Genomic DNA, 25579 nt, shown 5'->3' with positions numbered 1-25579 from the left:
TGGAAATGATTCCTGTTAATCAATAGCCTTTGGAACTTCTGTTCTAACAAGAATTGCTACCTCCTTTCTTGATTTCCTGAGGTCCTGCCAAGCCTGAAGTTTTACATCTAACTAACAAATTTATTAGAAAGGTGTCAAAATTAGCAGCCTGCAGCCAATAAGAAAAAGAAGCTTTGCATGCGTGTGTCCTGTTCAAAGGCACAGCAGACAATCTTCATTGTGTAATTAAAACCAATTACAAAGATGCAACAAAAGATCTTAAGAAGCAAGAAGTGTCAAGCTTTTCCTTCCTCTGGCAATTCAGATTAGCTAACCAATTCTCACATTGCAGGGTTTCCACTTTGATTTCTGGTGGATGCAGTGCAGCATTACAGGAGACAAGATGTTTCTAACTGCTGGCTAGGAAAGTGGGTAGGAAGCAAGATGTGATGAGGCTGGAATGGAAAAAACACCCTTGTCTAGCTGCTGCTCCTGTCATCACAGGCATTCAACTTCTGCGAGAGATGGAAAAATACGTGCTTGTGTTTAACCACCCTTAAATCATGATCCAGCACCACTTTCACAAATTCTTTATTTTAAATATATCAGTAGTTCCACTGCGTTCCTAAGGAGTAGTGTGAACCATGTACTATGTTCAAAGGAAGCAGTCTAAGCAAGTGTTACGTGCTTTAAATTGGACTTAACATGTATCCGTATTTCCTCACTCTCAAGCCAGGACACAGTGTTAACCATGCTACTTTACTTTTTGAGACATTACAACAGACATTCAGTAGGTGTGCCTTATATATCCAAAAGTTGCTAGTAACACTGCACAGTTTATAGAGAAGCAAAGGGAATTCGATGATGAGCACTCCATGATCTACCAAGTCCTTTGGAAGCCAGAGAGTGACTAAATTATGGTGCAGAAAGGAAAAGACTGAAAAGACCTTTCACTGATTTAGGCAGATGCACACATAATACGCTGATGTGTCCTAAAATATGCTTCTTCCTACTGCCATGGCTGAATGAAACAAAATGTATGTCTTATTAGAAGGATGTTTTTGTTTGTGGTTGCAGGGTGGATTTTTTTTTTGTTTTTATTGGTTCTTGTTAGCAGCCCTATAGTACTCTTAAATTGTCATCCCTGAATAATAGTGTCTTTGTTTTCTAATATGTGCCTAGGAATCACTGACTGAGAAGCTGACAAAAGCTGTGGCAATTTTATCTACAGGTAGAGTAGAATTAGCTCAGCTCAGGCCAAGGAGGTTCAAAACTATTGAGAATATAGGCATATCTTTGCTCCTGGACAATCAAGCAGCAGTTGTCTAATTAAGCTCAGGAAGTCTCAATTTTTTTAAAGAAAGTGCACCCCTTCTTTCCTAACACTATTTTTTGGTGCATATTAGTTCTGTCTTTGACATGTCTTGAGGCATCAGGTGCTGGAGGACATGCAATTATTCTCTTTTTTTCAGACCATGTTAGCATGAACTCATTAGCTTTACATCTGCTTATTCTGTTGCAGATTCCTTGAACCAACATAGTTCATAATAACTGGCCTCTGAGAGGCTGGACAAACGACCTATCGGCCTAAATAGTTTTGAAACTGGGTTGCTACAGAAAGAAAACTGTTTCTTCTGAAGAAAAGATTACTTAATAATATCAGTCTGCAGTGAATCACTGACATGCTCAAATGCTGTGAGCTGAATGTACAGTATGACAGTATATAATACGATTTACAGTCTGGGTAGTCAGTGGATTAGGAAAAACAGACGGAAAAGAGAAAATCACCAAAGAAAGGCCATTCAGTGAGCAGGTAAACAGAAATAAGGAGTCAACACAAAGTTAAAGAATCCTAAGATCACTGGACTGATTTACACCAAGCAAGGATTTGCCTCAACCCTCCTGGAAGCGTGCAGTAAAATGGACGCACTGAAATAACCTTGGATAAGTGATACTGGTACCGAAGACAAAGAACACTAAATATTTCAGGGAGATGAGACAAGAAGACAGGATTAATTTAAGTGCTGAGAGAAGGGGAAGGCAGCATGAGCAAGCCTTTCATTCCAAAAATATGGCTAATCTACTTGTAACAGATGAGCAGTCACAAGTATCTGAAATCTTATCTCCCAAAATATCACTTCTAAGCACACTGGATTAGCAGTGTTTACTATAAACTTTGTTATAGTGCAGATGAAGGCACTTAGGACTGCATATTTCTTTCTGAATATAAAAAAAAGGTTTAATTAGTACTCACTGTGTTGTAATCTCACAAACTGTAACAGATGCCAACTATTCTGACTGAAATACCCTTTTAGAACAGAAAGAAGTGCCTGTAAAGTCTTGGTTGCTTGTGTTTGCCTGAGTTAAAAGATTTAGGTAACTGCCAACTAGAAAGTGGGCAGTTCAATCTGTCACCTGTTGAGGAAATACTGTCCAAAAAATATCACAAAAATTTAAACACAGAAACTATCTAGGTAAGTGGGAAAGTAATCAAATATGATTTTCAGAAATCAGATAGATTTTTATTCTACAGAAATTCTAAAATTTCCACCCTTTTCGATGAGCTAGTTATAAAAAATAATTTGTTGGAGTGAGAAATCAGGTTTCTACCAAACTAGATTAAGAATTTAAGTATTTGATCTACAACAGTGACAGCATGTAAGTGTAATGGCTTTTTGACATCCAGGAAAAATGCTGTTTAAAAGTCACAATTTAAAATATGAACTGAATTAAGGTCATATAATATGCCTTTCTTGCGAGAATTCCATGGAAATCTCTGTTTTCTGATTTGTAATTTATGTATAACTGAACAAAATAACAGGTTTTTCAAGCCATCCATTTAAAGATAAATTTATTAGGAAATTAAAAACAATTAAAAAAATATTGCTCTATGAACAAGCAATTTAATTAACTTACATTGAAGGCTTTCTGTTGTATGTATTTTTTATTCTATTGTATCTTATATAGTATATAAATGTAGCATCATTAAAATGTGCAAATGTTAGTCCCGGAATCCAGTAAGCAGGAAAACAGATGGCAACAAATCTAAAGAGCTTCTGCATCTTTGGGGTTTTAAATCTCTTATTTGTTTGTAAGTAACAGTGACAAATTGAATGTTAGAACAAAAAAGTGCAGTTTTCTGAAAATCAATCAAGATCAAAGATGTCAAACACTGTGATTCATAAAACTTTAATGACAGTAATTATCCTGACCAGCTCCTTAAATAAAAAGAAAAAAAGAAAAAAGACAATGAGTGGAATTTCTAGAAGCAGGTTATTAATTACAGCCACTGGCAAGATGTGCAGAAGGACCATCCAAAGTGAATTCCTGGCCTGAATAAAAGGAAATGCTGGAGAAAAGTGCTGAAACTGAAAAAGGCCCTTGAGCCCTTCTCTTGGGTGAAGCCTAGCTATGTTACAAAGCCACCAGAAACAAATGGCATCCCCTGCAGCAAAGCCTTATATTACCGAAAAAAACCCAACAACCAACCAAGAAAAACCTTCTAGCAACCTTATAAATGGAGAAACAGCCGACAGTATTCTTTGGAATTCTGTCTTCAAACTCAGATAATTTTAATTATTCCATTTTACTTTGCATATTACCCAACAATCTTGGGTACCGACCTAACACAGAAAAGTAAAATTTCTGCCTTCAGGAATTCAGGTTCAGAATTTCTTGTCCAAACCAGACTGATGTCAGATGGAAGATTCCTCCCATGATTTCAGCAGTTTGAATGTATGGCAAGATGACCCAGTGTCATTGGAAAGCTGGTATGACACCTATGGGTAAGGATGCCACTCTGGGCATTCACATATTTCTAGGCATTAAGACAATGGGAAAGAAGGTCTTGACCACAACCATAGCCAAAACTACAAGACTGTAAGCCACATCTACTGTGGAAAAGCCCTCAGCCTTGTAGTCTGAACTACAAGTGAGATAAAGTGTTTTAGCTTTGAGTTCCTGCTCCTCAAGCAGATTTGTGGTTATTTCATTCAGAATGGCAATATACTCACATTAAGCATGCATAACCATTTGGTTCACTACGGAAAATGTTGATTTTTATTTTGGAAAGTATTTAAACATCACACCCAGAGGTTTCTACTGAATTATCTTTGGATGAGATCCAAACTGAAAAATCTAATTATACAGCAAAGAAAAATTCTGACTGTTACTAAGCATACCACAAAAGCCAGGAGCTAACAGACTTAGGCAAAGACAGGGAAATGACAACATAAAGATTGAATGTGGTTTGGGACAAATGAAATAACAAAATTAAGCACCATTTTACTGCAAGGCCATTTAGCAATCCTGCTAAGATTACCTCCATCAGGTTTGCTAGTATTAAGAAATTCCCAAAAACTGTTTAAGGGCTGCCACAAAGCAGATGTACTCTACTATATCCATCATCGGGCTGTTCACTCCAACGTCAGTTGAAATTTGAAGTGACCAAAGGGTGATGACTTAAATTAATAAAATATTTTAAAGAATTTTCAGGAAAATCTATTTAATTTTTTAGTATAATCTGTCCATGGTTTATTTCATTGTATTTGACTTGCCTTTACCAGTCTATCATCTAAATGTTCATATATACTTAATATAAATTAGATGATATAAATACATAAAAATGATATAAAAAGACAGAGGGGAAAAAAAAAGAAACAAGAACAAAACCTTCAGGTTATGAAATGTAGCATTCTTAATCATGAAGCTACAGGTAAGCAAAGATGGATCATGCAATTAATGTCAAATATGAGAACAGATTTATATGGTTTGAATGCACTAAGAGCATTGTGAAACTGAAGCAGGGTTAGATGCTGCACTGGAATAGCCTGGTTTCTTTCTGAACAAACAGGCCTGAATTTGCCATTCAAAATTTCACATTCTCAAATAAGAATGCCTTGAATTTCACATTCCAGGGACCCAGTAGGGTAAAGCTCCCTTTATAGTCAGCGGAAAATATCTTCTTGAAGGAGTGATTTGGGTTAAAGATGGAAGGAGTCTTCCTCTAAAAAATAGTAATCTGCCTTTATTGACTGAAGTGAATGTCTGATAATTACTTTCCTTGCTTGGATACATACAAATGACTAAAGTCACTAGTGTGGGACTGTGGGATCACAATGTTGACAACCACATGCTGAGAGCTGGAAAAGCATGAGACCAAGAAACACAAAGGTAGGTCAACATCTCACAGAGTCTTTTAGAATTAAACATTCTGAAACATCTACATTTTTAACAGTGTATTCAATCAAACAGCAAAGCCTGAACTGTAAACCATGGTGTGTTTTCATATTAAATGTACTGATGGGAAAAAAAACCAACAACACAGGAAGCTAATTTTATTCCACCAGAAAAATTCTAAAATCACACAGTTGTTAGTTGCTACCCTTAGAGATATCTGAACACCTGATTCAAAGCACTCTGAAGTCAGGAACTTTGGATTAGACATAGGAACTCCACTCCAAATAACTCTGAAAGCTTCCCACTTACAAGCCAGTGGGTTACTGACAGTGTATTCTGCAATGAGTCTTTCTGGCAACTAGGATGCTTTCCAGAGTTTGCTTCAGAGGTTGAGCAGCTGCATTTCCATAATCCAGTTTTTAAAGCTCTATCTTGACACTGCAATTTGTTTTTCATTTTCCCCAAGGCTCAGTAAAATTCAGTCACACCTCTTTATATATAAGCATAACTTACATATTTTTGCTTCATCTGCAAATCATGATCTCCCCCCTCAAAAAAACCCCACATCGATTCTATTGTTGAAACACACCCATGAGGGACAAAAATATACAAAACTTCCTATACTCATGCCTGTACCCTTGCCAATAATGAAAGCTGAACCAAAAGACCTGACAAAGCCTGATGTTATATCTCTTAATTCATCACAGTTAGAAGCAGATACTATATGGAACTGGCCTGTCTCCAACACATCAGCCCTTAAAACAAAATCATCTTGATGAGCGGCAGCTTTTCTACAGAATTTGAAAACTTTCAAATGACACATAATATTCAAATATCAAATTTGGAAGTCCAAGAGGAGTTGGCTGCTCAAAGACCCACTGCTGCAAAGATGCTCAATTGGCAAATGAGGGCCAAATTTTTTCTAGGGATGACATTCTTGAAGTGGTTTTAATCATTATACTGAGAAACAATAAAAAAAAAACCCACACAAAACCCCCCAAACATTACCATTGATTAGCATTGTGGCTAGGCTATATGATGACAAAGAAAGTATGTAAGCATGTAATAGGCAGTAAGTTAAATCTTGTCTGGAATGAGTTGCCTCCAGAACTAGAAGCAGGATAGCTGCACGAGTATGGCTCTGAGCCCAGACTAATTAGCCCTGCTGAGAACATGTTAACATGGCTATTTTGCTTCCGGGACTCAAGCTAATACAGCTGAATGGGAAAGCATTACGCTATGCGGACAACTCAAATGATTTTAGAGATAGATCAATTATCTACACAGTGAGGCATTACACGATATAGAAATACAAAGAATGTTAATGACCCAGCTATCCCTAGTCACAGTAAAGGCATGGCTAGACTATTTCCAGGACAAGAAAAACACCTCCTAACTTTTACACACAAGCAGCCCCATGGCAGAGACCACCGGAGACCCTGGACTCGGAGTCGCAGTGGAATGGCTCCCTCCTGCCATTCTGGAAATACAAATTGCCTTAAAGCACCAGACAGGAGGCAAGGTCATAGCCTTGAACTCTGTTCATGTTCATGGCTTTGGAAATAAATTACCCAAAGGTGGAATTCAGGGTGTGTCCTGGGCTCTCAACTCAGAAGCTCTTAAAATGATTACATTCCAGAATGTTTAGAAAGTGCAGTTTAACCAAGAGGGCTGTGCCTAATTGCTATATTCTTGTTCCCAGGTATGGCATGGTATATATGAGGGTGGAATAGTATACCAAATAAAAAAGACAAAGAGCTCACTTGTTCCCACTAGAACAAAGGCTGCTTCTGGGTACTGAACACTTTGGGAAATGTGGGAAAACATCAGGGGCTGAAGTCTGATTTCTTGGCAGTTGAGGTCTCAGAAATAAGGCTGCACACCATAACTTTTGCAATACATCACCAAAACCATTAAAGAGAAGCTTATAACACAGCAAATGTAAGCTGCTGTAATAATAAACAGGATTTTCATACTGCAGCAGAGAGACTACTGCTTTTGGCTAATTTCCACTCCATGCCAATAGAATGAGGTTGTAACTATGAAAAATGTGTTTCTATATAGAAAACAAACAAACAAAAGCCACAACAATATTCCTCCCTCTCCAAAAACTTTTGGTGGACTCCTGTAAGGCAGGATTTTCATTTCTCACCTTATTTGAGTGGGAAAAATAGGAGGGAAATTTAGGTCTTTTCTAGGGTTATATTTGTGCATTTGTGAGGTTTGTCCTTAAGCAGAATTACAATTCTGTAATCATTACTGGTAGATATGTATACAGAAATGTAATTGACTTTTTACTTGACTGCAGAGGGAACAGTGCATGGATGCTGTGATTTATTTTCTCTTTAAACCTGGCTCAGTTCATAATGACTGTCATGTCTTCAGCTGATGCAGTCTGGTTCAGTAGTGTGGGCTTGAAGACAGTGTAGCTATGAAAGCTTATGCCTGTGTTTCTGGAAATAGAAATACTTGGGTCCATGCTTTTTAAAAGTTACAGTTTGTATGATCATATAATGTACATATATGTGTGTAAATATGTATTTTAAAAAACAAACACTTCTGGCTAATCTGTAATAGTTTTTTTTTTTCCTTTTTACTTATGACCTTGCCTGAAAAGAAAGCAAATAACATAACAGATTACACTTTATGTAAGTAGGAACATGCAGTAAGTAGCATCAGGTATTACAGATAGGCCAATGATTTTTTTCTGCCCCCTCAAACAGAAAATAGGAAATGCCGCTTGCCATGATAAATGACACAACTGGTTCTGAAAGTGATTGTTGAAAGCACTTCCTCCCAATTCATACTGATATCCCCTAGTGATATACAGAATGCAGATGACGTAAATCTGAATTAGTACTATTTAGTGCTACAGTGGCTGTGTTATTACAACCCATGCTTCAAGACGGTAAGTACGGTCTTGTAATAGGACAAGTGGCAGCTGTTTGACTCTGGGCAAAGAGCTGCCAGCATGAGTATTGTAATCTTCTGGGTCTGAAAGTAGCTGGGAAAAGAGAATGCTTTCCAGAGAAGATTTTCCCTAAGGGGGAGAATTAGTGAGAGACCATATTGTTGAGCCATTGAAAATTAGCCAAAGAATAGGCTGCATTGACTAACCTCCTTATTAAGAACAAAGCCTATTCTAATTTCAGCATGTGTCTCTGGCATTAATGTACAGGAGCCCTAAGGCACAGTGAGGTAGAGAGCTATTGAGTTCTAGTAGAAAAATCTGGGTTTAGACCAAGCAAATGATTTCACAAGTTTGCTGGGCTCCTCCCACCACTGTTATTCTCTGCTTGCTAGTGAAAGAAAGCAAAGGCTTAACTATATGCAGTACTGGTCACATTACTGAGACAGTTCAAGTAGAAATTGTTGTGTTAACTGTTGAAACCAAAGAGACGGATCCTGTATCAGAAAGAATTAAGCATAGCAGATGTTTCATGTCAGAGCACAACTCCAGAGCATCTTAGTAAACAGAGGAGTCCACCTGCATATTTTAATTTATATTAAATACCTATAATAATTCTATTTGTATTATAATAATTTGCATTATAATGTCTCTTTATTTGCAGGTAATCAAGATAAATGTACAAAAAAAACAGGCGTCTGAATTTTCAAGAGAATTCTGCATCCATCAGGAAGTGCTCAGTATATCAAGAAGACAGTACAAAACTAACATTAATATTAATCACCTTACTTATCAGTTTCCATTGTTTTGCTTTGACTATTACAAATAAAATTCAAGATTTTTTTTTTTCCATTAACATGACTACTCTACAAATTTAGTCTCATTTGAGGTATGATTACGCATGGTCATTAGGATTTCCTTATAATACATTTGCTTTTATTCTGATACCTTATCTCCTTTTTTCTCTAGGTAAAGGATGCTAGAGATCTGTAGCTAATATATCTTACTTCACTACAATCTCTCTTGTGTCTTGGCTTGAAAATGTTGTCTACCAATTTCTCCTAATGCATTAAGTGCTCTCTCATAATCAGCAAATGCCATGTCTAGCAGCAAATCATATATGTTTGCATTTCCATTCTGCCATTAATCACAGTGATGTGAAATACCCAGCTAAAGATTACCCATTCTTTCGTCTGGCTAAAAACCTACTAGAGAACTGATTTATGAATGAGCTTTTTTTTGTTTTCTTAACACTTTATGACAAGGACAGAAGTGTGAAATGGCTGTGGTCACTGAAATCTCAGTTGGATTTAGGAGTCTGTCAGACTGAAGAGAAGTTGTAGATTCATTGTGTGACCATTAGCTGAATGGGTGCTCTTCTAGACACATCTTACTGCAAATCAGGAACTCTTTTGTCTGTTTACGAATTTTCAGGCTTCTTAAGAAGATAATTTTCTCTGCCAGGAGGGTCACATAGCTCAGAAAATGCAAGTTAATGAAAACTTCTGAACAAAGTATCATAGAAATGTGCCTACTTGTGTGATTGCTTTGATGGTGGTGCTGATACCTAGTTAGCTACATGAAATAAACATTTGCTCAAAGCTTATATTTACTAACATGAAGAGAACTGTGAAGTCCATTTTCCTGATTTTTACCAGTGATACCTGGGTACCTGCATTTAATGAGGACCTGAGGACAGGATAGGACCACTTATACTGACAGCTTCTGCCCCCATAGTATTATGGGTCAAAGGAGTGAATAGAGAGTTATGTATGACACAGAAATCAATAGACCCTTCTGCTGTAGTGGAAAGAAGACCTTGACAAAACCAGGAGGCTGTTAAACAGCAAACTCTACACTGACTGCTGTCTTCATGTGCAAGAATTAGTTTCTCTTCTTATTATCATTTGAGGATGCTTCTGCCCTTGACAGAGACATTTCTTCAAAGAGAGTGCAGCTCCTGAAAATCTGAGTCTGCATTATGAATACCATAGGGGTGAAAATCTTTCATAAGGGGCACAATCAGGAACAATGAAAGAGAAAGTGAAGGGAGTAATCATTTAAAGGAGGTCAGGCACCAACCAAATGAAACTTATTACACTGCACCAGATGCAGGGCCTGGTTCCTCCCGGTCAAGAAGGTCAAGGACTGCACTTCTTCCCGGGAAACAAAACCTTCAGGCAGATGTGGGTATAGCTCAGTAACTATATACATTTTTATCCTCCCCTCACCCCAACTGATTATCAGGAATGTGCAGAAACAAATTACTGACCTCAGCTCTCAGTAATGCCCAGGAACGATGTACTGAGCTAGGCTGAAGGGATGCATTTGAATAACCCTTCATTCAGTGGGCATGTTCCACAAAAACCTACATACCTTGCCATTGTGTACACTTCAACAAGTTAATCTTCACTGAAAGCTTATGAAACAAAGCAGGTCACTATTACATATCTGAAGGTAAATACATTATTGTTTAGACAGAGGATTATAATTTATAAGCATATAAGCTTTTTAAAAAGAGGTACACAGTCAATATCAATTCTATTTTTCAGACAAGAGAATTTCAGACATTAGTAATCTATGTTCAGAAAAATTATTATGACAGTTCGCTGAGTAACACTGTTTCCTTCTGATTTGAAGGGGAAAACAGATTTCTCACAGAAACAAATCGAACCTTTTTTCTTCTTTTTTTATTTTCTTTAAATAAAATAAAAGATAGAAGTCCTCACCTTACAAACTCTGCCAACCCGGGAAAGTATTGTCTTGTCAGAGGTGCCACTATCCTGTGATATTTCTCGGAAAAAGAAGTAGATTTTGTCGTCATCTGGGTTATAGGTGTCCGGGATCGGAAAAGTTGCAATAAATTTTGCTCCTAGAAGTTTCCCCCCAAAAAAAAAGGTTTTAAAAATCTGAAGAAAAATTTTAATACTTGTTACTACATTTCTGCTTCAGAATCTGCATTTATGTTGCATTTTCTAGTGAAATAAAAATATCACTATATAGACATGTAGTGGCAAGTTTCTAACTAACTCCAAGTGAAAACCACCAGAGATTCTCTCAGTGTAATGTTTTACTCTCAGTGTAGTGTTTTTGTGTATATACCTTACTACCACTTGCATAAATATGCAGCACTGGCTATCATTCTCTGTTTGAAAACAGGATAACTCTCAATACAAAATACTGAGTAAAAACCTGCCTTATTGCTCTTGACACCAATACCAAGCTAAGTAGATTTGCTGAAATTATATGTTAGAATTAAAATGAATTTAGTTACACATTGCAGTAGTTATGAGTACGGAAATACACTACTGTTTTCTAGATATAGCTTGCAAAGGAATGAATGAACCTTTATTGACCAATGGATTAAAAATTCAATATAAATGACAGCTTTAAATGTTTCCTACATATCTGTGCTATAACAATCTTAACTGCCCATGTCTACAAAATCCAACTTGGATTCCCAAGTTAGTACATGATATCCTCAACTGACTAGTCAGTCTTAAGGACACAGTTCCTTGTTGTGTGAAAACAGATTAGCTGTATCAACATCATGGTTTGTTTGGGTTATTTAAATCTGCTTTTTGCAAGAAACGCTACAGGATGCCTTGCCTTGACATGCTGAGCTGTGATATTACTTCTGGTCTCTTCCAAAACAAGCTTGGGTGTCTCTGCCTGCATCCTATGGGCATACTTATCAAGCCAAGGATTTAACACATCTTTCACTGTCTTCCTCAGCTCCCTCATCCATGATCTGCAGGCCTGCTCACCAGTGGTAGTTTTTTTCTGTTTTGTTTTGGGTTGTTTGGTTTTTTTTCTTTAAACTTAGTACTAAAATCATCAATTAAACTAATTCCAGGGGTCCCTGACTGCATCAGAGCAGGCAACAACCCTGCCTTGCAGAAGTGAACCAGATACCTGGAGAAGTGACTTTAAAGACATTCCCTAATGTGCTACAATAGATGAGCTCTTCTAAGGCACTTGGATCAATTATGCTTTTCTTTAACCAGAAGTGGCTGTGCAAATATAGTGCAAAGAGACCCTTGACTATAAAATACATTCTTTCAGCAATAAAATACACAGTCTTTGCCCCCATAAGCAGGCAGGCTGCAATAGAAAGCACTGAGGACATTGTAAGATGGCAGAGCAAACAGAGCACACTGGCGATATGTGGGGAATATTATTATCAGCTTTTAATGTATCTTCATGCCTTTGTTCTTTTTATAATGGCTGTTACTTTACATTAGCCTTGACGGATTTTCACAGTGAACCTTACAGCATACACAGGACAAAAAGAGGGTCCTTGATTCAAAAGTTCACTACCGAAAGCTGGAAATGAAATGAGATGTGTTTAAGTGCCGAATGTGCACCTTCATGACAGAAGAGTAAATTTATGGGTCAAAATAGCTACGGTGCTACTTCCATTTTAAACCTTTCTGACACTATAGACTGGTGTCAGCAGAAAAATTAAATGATGCAGGCATCAAGCTCCATAAATTTAAGTTAGGATTTCAAAATGAGCTTAAAGAAAATATTCAATTACCCCTCAGGGCTTGTAAGGCTACTTTGAAGATTAGATCTCTGAGCATGAATAAATACATAAATATGCTTCCAGTATGGTTCTTTAAATATGTGGTTAGCTAAATAAGCATTTAATAGGAAAACCTGTTAAATGCTTCTATAGCACACTTTTGAATTTCACATCGATTTTTTTATCCATATTCACATAACAAAACTCTGAATCTATGGGCTTTTTTAAATTAAATTTCATTGCTTTACTTGGCAAGCCAAATGCAAAAACAAATGTCTCAATACCAATGCCTGGAACAGATTTGGAAGAATGTCTAATAAATTAAAGGAATACAAACATTTATTGATTTTAAATCACAATTGAAAACATTGAAGTTGAAATCCAAACAAAAATACTCTGTAAAATACGAAGACAAAGAGAATGAAGAAAATGTAATGAAAGAGATCATGATCTGAAAAGCACATTATGTTCTGCAAATGAGATCTTTGTCTCATCTTTTGTAACCCATCCATACAATATAGAAAAGTGTCTTTAAACCAACTGTGAATTGTTTTTTTTTATTCTTTGCATGGGAAACATATTTTATGATGATGATTTTAAACCACTGTTTGTTTTCCCATATGCACAGTTGTGCCCCCTAATAGCTTTAATAGACAGTTTTGCCACATACTACTTTCATGGCTAGATAGTAAGTAACCAAAGAGGGGATCAAAAGAATCATGAGCTCTGACAATAGATGGTACAATAAATTCAGGTATTGCTTATGCTTTTTTCGACATGTTTTTGTGGCTTAGAGGGAACAGCTGTTACACTTAATCCTTCACTGCTGGGTTTGTGGAGTGGTCATGTTTGCTGTTGGGTACCTGTCGGCTATCACACCCTTCTAACACCAGCAGAAGTTTAAGACACTGCAACTGTGCATGCTGTAGTAAGACCTACACAGAAGTAAGACTCATTAGGCTCAGAAAAAGAGCATAGCAAATGAGTAGCAAATCCCAGAACATGAAGAAATGGAAAAGCAACCCAAAACAGTGGGAGGTAGCACGTCTTTACAGTTGGGCTGTCAGAAATACGCAGCATGATTAAATGCAAAGACAGTGCTCACTTCATTTACCTTTCACCGTCTAGACATCAAGCTCCTAACCTATGCTCATTCAGGTCCTCTTTCTAAGAGGGACACAAGGAAGAATATGACAATGAATTATCCTATTTTCAGACAGATTCCTACAATAGGTGGAGTGAGTCACCCTCTGGAAGTGGCACCTCTCTCTGTAAATTACAGAGACAAGCGAAACAACTGGGCCCAGACAGGATGCTAACTTTTGCCTCTTATTGCTAAGTGAGCTGAATCCCAGCCAAGTTTTGCAGAATATAAAGAAGTCATTGCCTGCAAGTCATTGCCCTGGCAAAACCAACTAAAGTGGAATGAAAAAAAAAATGGGGGTGTGGGGGTGTGGGTGTGTGAGAAGCAATTCAGGGAAGCACAAATCCAGCAGCAGTTTTAGCTTCCTATAGAGGGGGAAGAATGTGCAGCTGTTTAGTGCATGCCTGTATGTAGGTCTTGGGTATCCCACCATGAGATGCTCTGCTCTGCTCTGCCCACTGGGGTGGAGCGGTGCAGAGTCAGTTCCAGTAGGTGGCTTTGGCATCCGCAGCCAGGCCACCAGGCCCACATGCCTTGTGCCCAGCCATGGCCATGGGTGACATGCCTCTGGTCAGTGACTGCAGGAGCACCCAATTCTTTAGCCCTGTGGAGAAGGGCTGAAGTCTGAGCAGCGGCAGCGTCCCCTCTGTCTTCAATGCTGCTGTGTGCAGGAGTATGAGCTTGTGTGAGCGTGAGTCATGGGAAAGATCAGCTGCCTTCCTCCTTTCCTCCTCTGTGGAGCTGCTATTCGGTCACTGAGATTACAGCATGTCTTAATTAGTCGAGATAGAGATGCCTTGTAAGGAACTGGAAGGTATCCTACGCATTTTTCCCTTATGCTTTGTCTTCCCCTCCCTTCCCTCAGGAAAGGATAATCCTGTTTCCAGAAACAGAATAAGGCTAAACTTAAAAAATATTAGGGTGCATTACAGCAAAACTTCCTCAGCCCTCTGGTAAAAAACAAGTTATACATTTTACGCTTATCCTAAGTAAAACATGAGTCATGCCTGGAAATAATTTATTTCTAATTGTACAATTACTCAAGTATGTACAACTTTTCCTGGAGGTCTAATACATGCTTGGTAAATGGGTGGTAGATTTAGGGAAGAGTGGATTTTGATGAGATGGGAGTTTTAAACCTGAAATCAAGTAAATATTTTCTTTATACCAATATCGGCTGAAAGCACAATGGTATGCAATTGGTAATGTTACACAATAAACTAGAAATATACTGGCTACCCTATGGCTTATTGCCATAGGATATGATCCCATCATTTACAGCTGCCCTCAAAATTTTCTCCAACCTTAAAAGGACTGTTTCAAAATATTAAAAGCACCTCGTTTATATCTATGCCTCTTAGTATAACACTGCATGGATTGTGTATGTGAAGTCTTAGAGCATGGCTGTAGTTTTTTATATGACTGGAAACAAGGTAAACCTGAAGAATATATGGGGGCTTCAGTGTTTATATAGTGTGGGGTAATTTTCACTTCACAGTCTAACACACTAAAGCTGTTCTTCAAATCCAGACATATTAATATATTATTCTCCTTAGAAAACTTTCATAAATGCAGATGCTTTAAGTGAAAACAGAATAAAACGTGAATCAACCTAAAAGAACGAAAAAAGGCAGACAGCCTTTCCCCCACCCAGACTCCAAACTAAAACACATAAACCATTCTCAAACCTTTAGTTTATTCTGTGTTCTTATACTCACCTCAAACTGCTCATGAGGAAACATTAATAGCACAAAGAAATGTTTGGAACTGGATATTTAAGCTGTAACCTCTTTTGGGCTGGGAGCTGAACCCTGTAATGCTCATCAAGGTGGATCTATAATAATGATAACACCAGATGCTCCTCAGGACCAAACTGCAGTAAATCTTTCTGTTTTGGATATTATAGCATCCCTTAGGAAAGCAGCTACCCAAGCCATCTTTCCATGCTAAGCATCAGCAGGCTGACAGTGATAAAACTGTATATTCAGTTGAATGGTGAATTTCAGTTAGAGAACTGCCTGCTGGAAGGACTCATCCTGGTCCATATCACTTACAACCCATTTCTGGTCTACATTGCACAAGGGATTTGTAGAAATGAGAGGCAGGAGATAGGAAAAGTGGGACAAAAAAGGATCTGAGCACAGGAGATGAAAGTAGGAAGGTCACCAGAGTCAGACGTGGGATTTTTCTATCTGCCTGAAGGATTTTTCTTATTTAAAAAGGTAGAAGGACTTTATATGGCTTCTCCTTTCCTCCTCATCTCACAGGAGAAATTCTGAGGTTACAGAGTTACACCTAGGCAGAAATGTAAGGCAACAGCTTAGAAGAAAGGAGAGAATTGGGTGGAATGAAAAATAAAATAAAAAAGGAACATTTCTTCTTGTTGAGGTCTCAAAGAGTTAAGAGGCAAAATTATCCCTTTCAGAAGTTGTCTGCTGGGAAGACAACTTAACCCTGTGGTCGGCAGACCCTGGCTTTACAATACACCCATAATAGTTACACAGGCATCCTGAATCAGGGCCAGTGTTGCCACATCTTTAAAGACAGTTGACGGCTAAAAGGGGGATGCTTTAATTGAGCAGGGTTTGCTTGTGAGCAAAGTTTTCCATGTTACTCTGTGTGTGGTTTGAGACTGGCTGGGTGTAAATGCAGCCAGTTTTTTAAAGGGTTTACTAGCTCAGAATGTTTTTTAATGGGCAAGAAAAAACAGTGTTTTGCTTGGGAAGCTATTTTAGGGTGCCCTTAGTGGTTTTAAAAAGATCCTCACGGTAACAGAGGGTATTTTTCCTCCTCAAAAGAAAAGGAAAAGACAAGAAAAAAAAGACCTCCTGCCTAAAAACGTGGAATTTCTAGTCTGTCATTTCCACATGCTGTAGGGAACAGCTTTCAGGAGTGATCGGAAAAAGGGTTTAGAAAAAAATTATTCCAACAAGACTGAAAATAGAAGCATTAAAGTCATGATATTATTCCAATTACAGGACTATACACAGATGTACAGATCAAAGACGGAAAGAATGATTAGGTTGTATGCTCCTACTCTTTCCTTAATTAGCATTTTCACCTCTGTGACTTTTCTCAAGTGCATTTTTGTTTCACTGAGCTTTTTTTTACAAAAAAGCCTATGTAATCCAAAGATACCATGACACAGTATCTATATTTATAGTTACTGGACATATATTTATGTAAGAAAGGGGCTATTAACTTCAGAGAGGCAGGGACAATGCAAATGACAACAGCATATGTTTGGGATCTTACCAGTAAGCCAGTAATGTTCAGAAATGTCGGTTCTGATGTAATGGTGGTCGTGAGAAGGGCCCAGAGAACGTGTTAGAGCAGTGTCTTTGCCAAGGAAATCAGAAGCTGTTCCAGCATAAAGATACTCATCTGCAAATGAAAAAGAAACAGGGTTTCTACAGCTGTGGGATGAGCAAAATTGAAACTATTTGTGTTTTGCTGGGTGAATAACACGTGTTTAATTGGCCTATGAACAAATTCAATGATTTAAAGTATTAACAATTTATATTTTAATGGGATTTTGCATTCTGTGATGTAATATATGTTTAAATGTGGGTAACATTGGTAATTATATGCCTTAGAAGTAGAGGAGTCCAAGTCTAATTTTCAGAGCTTTTAGGCACTCAGAAATGTAAATTCCCCAGGCTTTAATGGCTGCTGGGCTCTTAAAGGTATGAAGGTATATTCAGTCTGTGCATTCTGCCCCTTGAGCACTGACCATGGAACTGGGGACCATGAAGAGGACATGACCATTTATGCATTCAAGCTAGCTCTTGTGTCCCAGGCTTGCTGCAGCCCCAACAGCTTTGCTGCTCCTAGGCTTGAGCTAGTAAACATGATGGATGCTTCACTACAGGAACTTTGCAACTTGGCCCATTCCTGGTGTAGGGATCTCTATCCAACACTTCATTCACGAATAGGAATTTAGGCACCATGGGAATTCTTCTCAACTATGTAATGTGTTAATAGTAGGGATATGGCTACAGACCCAAATCGTGATCATTTTAACATAGCGAGTGGTCCCACAAAAATAAATGAGACATCTTGCTTGAATAAGGCAGACAGAATTTGTCTTACAAGGAAACTATATCTGTAATGCAGTACAGTGCTTGCTGCAACTGCAGTTACTATTTAGTCTCCTGCCAGCCTTGTGGAATATGCAAAACTTCACAACTTTAAGAACTGTACAATATTTTCTGTTTCACTTCAGATCTCTATAATTTTCTAAAAAAGAAGCAAAGAAACACTATCAATCACTGTCATTTTTTTTACTGCATGTTACAAGTCTTTTTTTTCTGCAAAATAACAAGATAGCTTTAGTGTTTGGAGGAGTTTGGTTTTTGTTTAATGACTTCCAACAATGAATCCCTGGAGTTCATAAAAGGAGAAAAGATTCATGTTCATAAACAATAATCATATGAAAAGGCATATGATACATAAAAATCCACTTCCCGGAGTTCCTTCTCCAGGTTTTCTGATCCTCTGGGTGGAAACATTTCACAGGACCTTTTAGAGAGAAGTCCTTTGTTGAGAGTGAATGAAGAGCAAATACCATTCAACATAGATGTTTGTGTTTTCATTTGCAAAAGATGTAAATGCACCTAAAAATATGAGATCAAGGGGAAAAAAAAATCAAACAAAACCACAACCCATGATTCACCTGAAGCACTTTATTCAGAAAAAAAAAAAAGATCAGCTTTCTTTTTACCTCATTATTATTGTTACTTATGTATTATGTCCATGACAGTATTGGAAAGCACATCTTTCAGACAGCATGTCGCCTTTGTAAAGAAACAATAGTGCATTCTGAAAGGTATTTGTCATAATGAGGAATGGGCAGGGTAATTGGTGTTTGCTAACTGACAGGCACTCAGTGATCAATATAACTGAAGGGCTAACAGAAATTCTCCATCTTTGCTTAGGCTCTGCTGACAAGGGTTTTTCAGCACTTCTCTCAGCTTTTGGTATCTCTCATTCCAAGTTCCAGTTATGTCCAGAACGGTTTTGGTGAGCAGTACTTTGTAACAGAAGATGGATGATGAGCAGGTGATTTTTCAGTTAAAAATGGCAGCTTTTCAAATTTACCTGCGGCATTTAGTTGGGGCGAAATGTACGTAGAATTCAAAGAGAGATTAGGTATTTCTACAAAGAATGAAAATCACTCAGCTGTGTTAACGTACAGACAGGAGTGAAAATACACTGATATATTATTTATTTCATATATGTACAACTGATTAGAAAGCTCTTTTTTGATGGGCACAAATAATCTTTATCACCATTTTGCAGATAAATAAAACTAGACAGAGAGAAGTGACATGCCAAAGGTTACTCCTCTCATCAGTGGCAGAGAGGCAAGAACTCAGCTCCCCTGAGTCCCAGGGCAGTATCTTATCTGTGAGCTATACTGCTGTCCTAGTACTTTTAGAAATAAAGTAATTATCAAAAGATAGGCCAAGAACATATGCTCTGGTTAGGCCCGTAACTCTTTACAGTGCTCCTTGTACGTTATTGTGAAGCACTTGACACCAAGCACAGCCAGAATAGGGATACAAGAATACCCTGACCATTAATTTTTATCTAGCCCAAAGTTTCTTATGCATTGAAGTTCATGTTTTAGTTAGTTGAAAGACAACAGCTTCTTCATTTCACAAGATTTAATAGACCAGTCAAAGCACTAGAGTGCTACTGAAATTAGCCAACACTATAATAAATCATGGAGTTCTATTGCATTTAAAAAAAAAAAAAAAAAAAAAAAGTAAAAAAAAAGTTAAAGTTTCTAGAAACCCATTTTAAAAATAGACTTCATGGTCATTAAATAGTACTAGGGGTCCCTGAGAAGAATAAGCACTGGCTTTAATCTATTGTTTTTAATAAAGGAAGTCCTGCCCCATCTGTAAGGTCAGAATCACAAATCATCTATCTTATTATCTGAGAATAAAGACTGAACATTAGTCATATTCTTTTTATAACACAGAGTGACCGATACTTCAAAGCATTGTCACCACTGCTCTTTGACTGCAAATGAAAATGTCATGGTGCTTCACTCTTATCTAGTATTCATACGCTTGACAGGCAAGTTAAATGAAAATTGTCTAAAGCTATGAACCAAACCACGACAAAAGTAGCTCTTATAGTGATTTGATATCCGGAGGTCAAGCTGACATTCCTCGGCACCAAATGTCAGACCACACAGTGCTGTGATGCACACAGCAGGCAGATTGCACTATCTTGTTCTTAGGCTTCCAGCTTCAGAAGTGGCTACTCGAGTAAATAGAAGCCTCAAAAATGTATTTATGGAAATAGTGGATGTCAGCAGACTTCAAAGGGCAGAACATATTGATAATTGCAGAAAGAGGCCCAGAAGCGCTTCAAACATTGTCTGTCCGTGGGTTTTTTTGGTTGTCTTCTTAAAGGAGAAATGACTGAGTGAGGATGAAACCACCTCCCTGCTCAACTGGCAGAGGCTTTGTAGCCACTCCAATAGCTCTGTTTGTGTTGCTGCATTTCCAGCCCCTTGACGTCTGCAGGCTAAAGGCACAAACTAGAAACACAACCAACACCAGTGGAGCTCCAATGATGATGTCTGCTGAGTCTCTGAACCCAGGCTCACATATGAAGCCATCACACATCTGAGAGGAGCACTTGGCTCTGATGATTTCTTACCTGCCATCACTGAAGCGAACGGCTGCTGAGGATCGAATGGGCATTTCAGCCTGCCAGACTCCAAGTTCTGAGTATCCAGCCGTAATACCATTTCCTGAGAACAAATATATATTCATTACCCTTGTATGGCTGCAGAGAAACTCTCATATAGACGGACTGTTCTGCTAACATACAAAGTGAAGTTGTGTTAGATCGCACAGCTGCCATCTCAGCATTGATGTTTACAGTCTGTGTCTCTGTTTTACATCTAGATTTTTTTTTGCTCCTTGTTTTAACATACCTCTATAGAGACACAAATCTTAAAAAATTATTTTCAGAAAAAGAGGTGCATTGTTCATTTCTACTCAAATTAAAAGCTGGATTGTACTTAAAAGTCATTGGCTTCTATTTGGGAAAATGCTGATAGACTGTGTTGCAACAGGAGACCCAGAAAGGATTCTGGCTGACTTAAATTTCTCCAGGGACTGCTGAATAATTTTCACAGCAGACACAGTTCAGCCCCTTTTAAATGAAAGCAGCATATGCTCTCTCCTGTTATTTTTAACAAGGCTAATGATACAAGAGATATCAGAATAGATCCTTCCTTGTAGTTCCCAAATATAGTGTGATTAGTTCCTGGGTCGTGGAACAAGGGTGAAGAGGAAGATAAAGAAAAGAAATTATTTTAAAACTATTCCTGATGTTTTCAGTGGGCAATCAACAACACAATTGTTGCAAGCATCAATTTGAAGTTTTATTATAGTTTTGAACTGCCAGCAAGGATGCTTTTACTTAATCCTTTCATTACTTTCCTAAAAGCATGCTTAACCTGAAACTCATAGTGAGTCCTTCTGAAGGCAAACTGATTGCTCAGAGGAGCGAAGTGCAGTCTTTGCAGGTATAGAGGCTTGATTTTCTGAATTCTGCTGCTGTTGGAGAAGGGAGATTGCCTACAGAAGTGCTGTTAACATACCCTCCTACCTACAAATCCCACTGGTGTTCAAGAATCAAATCATTGCGGGTTTAATGTCTATTGTAGAGACATAACTTCTGAAGCTAGATCAAAATTAAAAATCAAAACACCTCTATGATTTAAACAATTACTTTAAAAAAGGTGAAGTGATTTTAAATATTTGTTTCTATAACTCTGCCTTGCAAGACGACTGAAGAGTACAAATGACAGTTAAGTATGCCCAAAGACAGCCACATAAGATCAGATTTTACAACATATTAATTCAATTTTTCCTTAATGTACATCAGATTACAAATGACCAAGCCTTTCTATTTCATTGAGGTGTCTCCTAAACTCTCTTGGCTCAGAAGACAAGAGCCCAGATTACTGAATAATTAAGCTCCTTAAGATAAAAGAAAAATCAATTCCTATCTGTCAACATAAATTCCATTTCCTCCAGCAATCCTATCTGATACAAAGGAGAATTTAATCAACAAACAACCATACTTTTCGTTTCCCAAATCTGTAGGATATCAGGTAAACCAAATTTTCAGGCTGCTGAAGTGGGTCAGAGCACATCAAGGAAAAAACTAAATTTAAAATGCCAGTGTCCCATCTTCCTTTCTTCTAAGATGTGCAGTCCTGAGCTGCTCAGAGGACCATTGCTGTCTCACACACAAAGAGGCTGGCTGCAAGTCCAGCAGTATGCAAGGAACTGAGGGATTTATAGATCAACATGAAATATTTCATACTTCACTCAAGCAAACTAATGGACACCACGAGGCATTAATACAGAATTAACCTCCTGCTTTCACTTTGAACAAAGCTTTCAAAGAAAAGAGCATCCCATGGAGAGCTGTGGCTAACAGCAACAACTGGGCCAAGCCTCTTCACCGGCCAAGAGAAGTTTTGGCAGTGACTTCAGCAATAGCAAGACTAGAACTTTAATCCCCTTTAATTGTGTGATCCCGTAGGGGATTTGTACTGCTTCAAAAGCAGTGTCTGCTGTGATTTTTAGTCACCTGATCCACACTGTTTTCCTCTCTGTTTTCACAGCACTGGCACTGGCGAGCAAAGCACTGGGCAGATCCACCAGCAGCTTTCAAAGGTCAGCAGAGCATTGCCTGCTTCAACAGCCTCTGCAAGGCTACCTCAGGCCCTCACTCTCCCAGGCATCTACAGCTTCCTGTAGAGGTTGCTAATTACCAAACAACCATTATCCATTCTTATAACCCAGAGATGAAAAAATGGGGAATGGGAGAAAAAAGGGACCACCCCCCCAAAAAAAAGAATGGATCTGCAGGATCTGCAATAGAAGTGCTTTGTTTTACCACATAGGATTCCTGGCTTCCTAAAATGAGGAGATATTTTCAGCTGCCTGTCAAATTCATGTCACTGAGCCTGTCCTCAGCACCCTCCTCCCTTGACACATCTATCTGGAGAAGCAGTGCAAGGACACTGGCTGTAGGGTGTTTGGGGTCCAAGAAGGAAAGGAAAAATATGCCATTCATAGAATCATAGAACAGTTAGGGTTGGAAAGGACCTTAAGATCATCAAGTTCCAACCCCCAATTCAAAGCTGTTAATTCAGTAGAAGGCTGTAGAAGAGATGCTTCATGGGAAGAGGCATAAGTATAGTTGAACGCTGTCCAACCTACCACTGCAGCTGAGCAACCAGGAGGAATGTAGGAGAGGCAGGACTGGGAGACAGTGACGGGATTAGGAAATACAATACCAGATTCTTCTTCCATTTCCCCTCATAAGGTAATTTGTCATGTCTAATTGAGACAGACCCCTTGTCTAGACTGGCTGCTGGACTGAATAATCAGACCAATTCTATAATTTCATAATGTTTGATGAAAACAGCCTTCACAAATGAAGTAGTTAAATGTTCGATGGTAGAGTGAATAAGGCATCTTGCTAATGACCCGGAGGTAAACCAGAGCCTTGCTTATACTCTTGCTGAGAGCTGCTCTTTTCAATTCAGTCGTGTATTTGATCATTCAGGCTAAGGAATCAGCATGATACAAGGGATCTAAAATTTCAGTTGCTTCAACTGGAATATTTAAAGAAATGCAGCAAAGAAGCTTACAAAATTATTTCATTGCAAGCCCAGTTATACAGCATAGACCAAACAATACCAGGAGCATTAATGGTTTATTAGGGAAAGAACACCACTGTGCAGATTTAAGGCAATTTCAGTTTTCTGTAACATATGAAGCCCTTCTGGGCTAGTCAATTGTGTAAAATATAATGATGGGTCTCAGACTGAGCAAGTGTTAATAACTTCCCCCCTCGCTTTTTTTTTGTGAGCCCTTGATTCTGTATGTCTGAATAACTCAAATATGTACATATTTCAGGTTATCACATTTAATAACATAACATTAGACCTCACTTCTTATATGATACCATTTCATCGAGACCCAAAGAAAGGACAAAGCTTGCAACGCAGGCAAGCAGCCAGACAGGTCACATCTCAACTCTGTCTGAGAACAGAGCCAATGTTATAAATATAGCCAAGGTGTTATACATATAGGAGTTAAAAAGAGACTTGTGTACTAAGTGGCTGCTTGACACAACACCAAAATTCTTCTGTTGTGGGGGTTAGGTCTCAAACATTTGCCACTTAGGATAGAGATTTCTTTGTCACCAGCAAATGAAGACCAATCAGCTGCTAACGTCAGTTCAGGAATATGCTACTAGTGATGGAGGATACCCAACATCTACTTAGCAACAGGGCTGCAAAACATCAAGTTCTGAGATGTCGTCCCTGGACTCAGGCTCAGAGGCTATTTACAAACTGCATATTACTCTTATGCACAAGGAATAGGAAACCATCTCTGTGGACCAAGGGTATATGGACATTTAAAGATAGAACTACAAGTGTCATCTTGAACCCTGAATATGTGTGCATGTACGTAAGCGGAAAGTATGTGTGGAAATGACTTACTAGGAAGAAAGACATCTGGGTTAAATGTTCTTTTCACTTAGTTAATCATAGGAAAGTGTCATTCAGAAGAACTCTGTGTATTAAGCCTTACTGAGGAAAGTGCTTTGTTCAAAAGAGATATGCACATATCAAATGTGAGAACAAGAGTTCCTGTCTGAGCTGAAAAATCCACCATTTACTCTGCTATTTATGCAAGCTGCTGTCAGTTCATTTTTTACACACTCACATAGTATTTTCCAATCTATGATGAATGTTAAACAAGACAAGGGTTATTCCTTGACATGTCAGAGTAGTGAGGAAATTAAATTACCTCTTTGTGAGTTCCAAGTTCAATGTATCCACAGAGAGGGTGAAACGCTCCTGTGCCACAGACATAAACGTGGGTTCGGTTGTAGGGCTGAAGAACCCTGATAAAATTGGCACATTCTGTCTATTGGAAAAAGAAAGAGAAAGGTTAATTTTCATGTTTCTTCTTCTCTTTCACTTTATACATGGTACTAGGTTATTGCCATAGTATCACTGTATTTAAACTCCAAACTACTGTAGCAGAGACTGTTTACTAAATAGTTCAGAGTTGTGATGAATACAATTTTGCAGTGGCTATGTACTAGGCAGTTCATCAATCAGACTTCCAAGCCTAATTCTGCTATAATGCTTACATTATATGTAATGTAAAGTTATGTGGTTACAGCACAGTGTTGGTGATATCTGCTCAGCCTATGTTGTAGCAAACAGCCCCTGTCAACAACTAAGCAGAGGCTGGAGAGACACTGCATTAGTCTGGCTACCAATCCTCCTGCCTTTGCTCCCAATTCAGAGTTCTGCACAAGCTTTAACACCAGAGATTACACGATAAAAATCATTGTGGTGAACTGAAGGGCTTCAGAATACTTCCAAGGGTATATTTTGTGTTTAAGTGAACTTTCTTTGCACCAACCACATCCTCCTGGTCACTTTTATTTAGGCATTTCTGAGTCCTACAGGGTGCTCTGGTCAGTCTTGGCTCTAACTGGTTTTGGTCCTTGATGGCAAGTAGCACAAGGGGCTGCTGCATGCTGCAAGGGTGCTACATGGGCTAGCTTCCTACAGCCTTCCCCAAAATCAAACAAAAGCATAAACATATAAAAAAGGTACTTTGGAGGAAATACACGAGAGCTGTTCATATGTTGAAGCTACCACCCTACACCTAAGTGAGAGGGAAGCCGCAGAGACAGTGTAGGAAGCAAAAAGGATATATTTATTATCTATGTCCAAAACAAACATTCCTCTCTCTGGTCCCTCTCC

The 25579-nt window shown here is 38.3% G+C and overlaps 1 protein-coding gene across 3 annotated transcripts in view; it reads right to left on the bottom strand.

Annotated features, from left to right (window-relative positions):
- The window catches only part of SEMA3D (semaphorin 3D), a 146804-nt gene that overhangs the window by 47274 nt on the left and 73951 nt on the right, over positions 1 to 25579 (bottom strand). For all 3 annotated transcript variants that reach the window (XM_080633599.1, XM_080633598.1, XM_080633600.1), the window contains exons 5-8: positions 24606 to 24725; positions 20416 to 20509; positions 16993 to 17121; positions 10795 to 10937 (exon numbers count right to left, since the gene is read on the bottom strand). In XM_080633599.1, coding sequence (XP_080489725.1) covers positions 10795 to 10937; positions 16993 to 17121; positions 20416 to 20509; positions 24606 to 24725 — 486 coding nt within the window. The remainder of the gene's footprint in view (positions 1 to 10794; positions 10938 to 16992; positions 17122 to 20415; positions 20510 to 24605; positions 24726 to 25579) is intronic.

This window comes from Psittacula echo (assembly GCF_963264785.1).
Source record: "Psittacula echo genome assembly, chromosome: 1".
In the NCBI taxonomy this organism is placed as follows: Eukaryota; Metazoa; Chordata; class Aves; order Psittaciformes; family Psittacidae; genus Psittacula; species Psittacula echo.
This window is presented reverse-complemented; position numbering and strand designations above follow the sequence as displayed.